The sequence below is a fragment of the Etheostoma spectabile genome, chromosome 2 (genome assembly GCF_008692095.1).
Source record: "Etheostoma spectabile isolate EspeVRDwgs_2016 chromosome 2, UIUC_Espe_1.0, whole genome shotgun sequence".
Taxonomy (NCBI): domain Eukaryota; kingdom Metazoa; phylum Chordata; class Actinopteri; order Perciformes; family Percidae; genus Etheostoma; species Etheostoma spectabile.
The window spans coordinates 21789322-21791899 of record NC_045734.1 but is presented as its reverse complement, the minus strand read 5'-3'; the positions used below and the strand labels follow the sequence as shown (position 1 = coordinate 21791899).

At 42.4% G+C, this 2578-nt stretch overlaps 1 protein-coding gene across 2 annotated transcripts in view; it reads left to right on the top strand.

Moving 5' to 3' along the window:
* The window catches only part of gcgrb (glucagon receptor b), a 48641-nt gene that overhangs the window by 32502 nt on the left and 13561 nt on the right, over positions 1-2578 (top strand). For both annotated transcript variants that reach the window (XM_032530757.1, XM_032530747.1), the window contains one exon: positions 2370-2520. In XM_032530757.1, the coding sequence (XP_032386648.1) occupies positions 2464-2520 (57 nt within the window). In that variant the 5' untranslated portion in view covers positions 2370-2463. The remainder of the gene's footprint in view (positions 1-2369; positions 2521-2578) is intronic.

Genomic DNA, 2578 nt, shown 5'->3' with positions numbered 1-2578 from the left:
GAGAAAGAGAGAGAGAGAGAGAGAGAGAGAGAGAGAGAGAAAGATTTGGGGCTCATTCAATCTCAGAACGGTGTGTACAGTTGTGAAATGGTGTGCAACTGCTTTGGGATCATGGACTGCAAATACTAAGTCTCTGTTTGAGACATGTTTTCTCTCGTTTGGTGGGTATGTCTCTAGTTTATTGCCTCGGGTCACAGGTGATACTCAATATACAGAGAAGTGTCTGTAAACTTGTGGCAATAAAAAGGCAGCGCGCTCTCTCCCCGTTGGGTCAAAAATCAAACCATTCCACTTAGCGCTCCCCCTAGAGGCCTGGAGAACTTCCGCTGTGTGATATGCAGCGTTTTTATGTTGCATTTGTTTTCCGGGATTGTGTCCTTTTCTTTTTTGCATTTCTGTATTCACACTGCGTTTGTGTATTTGGTTGTGTTGTGTGTATTTCTAGCGTGTTTGCTAAATGCTGTGCATGTGTTGTCAAATTAATGAAGATGTTTTCTTAAGTTACTTGAATTTTGTCTATTTGTGTGTGTTTCATTGAGTTGCAGTGCGTTTTTGTCCCTGTCAGCCACAGTAGACACAGCCTCTTGGGTCTTAAAAAATATACTATTGACCCCTCTAGGAAAAAGATGACATTTTGGAGATCTGAGGATTACATTTATACATTTGATACATTTCAACCAAAAGCAAACTGCAAATCTTTTGGATGAACATGTAAATACTGGCCTTAAAAACCTGAGGTGCTACTACCCTGGAAACAGAGATGTACACAGGCTGGAAAAGGCAGAAGGTTATCCTCATTCCACAGCATGCTGGAGTCTCTGTGTTTGTGTTTGTGTGTGTGTGTGTGTGTGTGTGTGTGTGTGTGTGTGGCGTGCGTGCGTGCGTGCGTGCGGCCCGTGCGTGCGTGCGTGCGTGCGTGCGTGCGTGCGTGCGTGTGTGTGTGTAATGTAAAACCTGCCTGTGAGGTTGATAAGGCTATCAGTTTGAGACAATCCTGTGATCATGTGCTGTCCTTTTCTTAGCATTTTGGTTAACTAAAAACCAACACACAGACGCTGCCAGTGCGACACATCTTCACACCCACACACACACACAAATGTTCTCATATGCCCCTCTATTAAAATCAAGTATCTCTATACGTGTCTGTGCATAGAAGCAAGAGGTTGAACTTCAGATTACAAAGACCTTATTAACCAAAAATACATGTTGGATCAAAAAGGACCTGACTAAAAATTGATTATTTCATTCATAAGGACCTCTACCTGTCACTTCTGACTGAGAGGTGCGAGCATACGGACACATCATGTAGTGGGACAGCACCTTGCATGGCAGCTTTGCCACCATCAGTGTATGTGAATGGGTGAGAGGCAAATTGTAAAGGGCTTCGTGCGGTAAGGTAGAAAGGCTTTACATAAATGCAGTACATTTACCATTTACCATTGATGAGTGGTTCTTGAGAAAACTTTGAACCAAAACCCCCTCCAACAATGGTACAAGCAGCAATACTGGGAACCAAGCACATGACTTGATGCAAATGCATCATCATCATCGTTATCATTATCAGCAGCAGCAGCAGCAGCAGCAGCACTTCAACAGAAGCAGAGAGACTGGAACAAAGTGGAATTTGAAACGTTTTAGCCAAAAATGGTTCCATGGTCCAGGTGTTTTTTGCAGAAACGTTTCAGATTTTGTTTTGTTCTTCAACTTCGTGGAGGAAAACGATCGTTCTAGCTATTTCACTTTAATGTTGTGGATTTCAGGTACTCCAAATAATACAAAGGTGTTCTAGACATGAATCTAACCGCAGACAAATGCACACACACAAACATCTATACCTCAGAGGACATATCTCTTCTCCAGGAAGACACTATCTTCGCCTCTGACCCACTTCCCCTTGTTCTCTTATTCCATTGTTCAATTTTCTGTTGAGCTCCCATAATTGATGCTTTTGTGCTGCAATTTCACAGTAAATGTTCAGATGTGTGAAGTATACAGTTGTTTTTTCATTGATGTTAGGCATCCCATGAGCTTCTTTGTAGGATGTTGTGTTACAGTAAAAAAAACAATTGGATGAGCTCACAAATAAACAGTGTTTTTTAAGATCTTTGTTCATTATTGGCTGGAAATGTGGAGGTACATGGTTTTCATCTCAAAGCTGTGGTGCATGTAAACACATGTGTGTTGTGAGTTTAAAAAAAGAGAAATTGTTGTTACATTACTGATTGTTGCTTGTTTTGTCTGTTCATTGTTTCTTTATAGCTTCATTTCGTCACTCCATTTCTCTTTCAGTTGCAGTTGATACTACCCCTAACACACACAGACATACACACTTTGTTCCCACTAACAGCTCCTTAATATTGTGTGTGTAGGTCACACAGTGAGATAAGGTCGAGGCCGCCTCATGTGTCAGACCTCCTCTGTGTTCTAGTCCCCACCGACCCCCATCCTCCAAGCATCATTGGGATGTCCCAGGTGTGTCTCCTCTTGGCCTTGCTTATGCTCTTCAGCTCTGCAACAAAGGTACAACGCACAGCCTCGCTCAGTTTTTCACAAACACACACACACACACACACACACA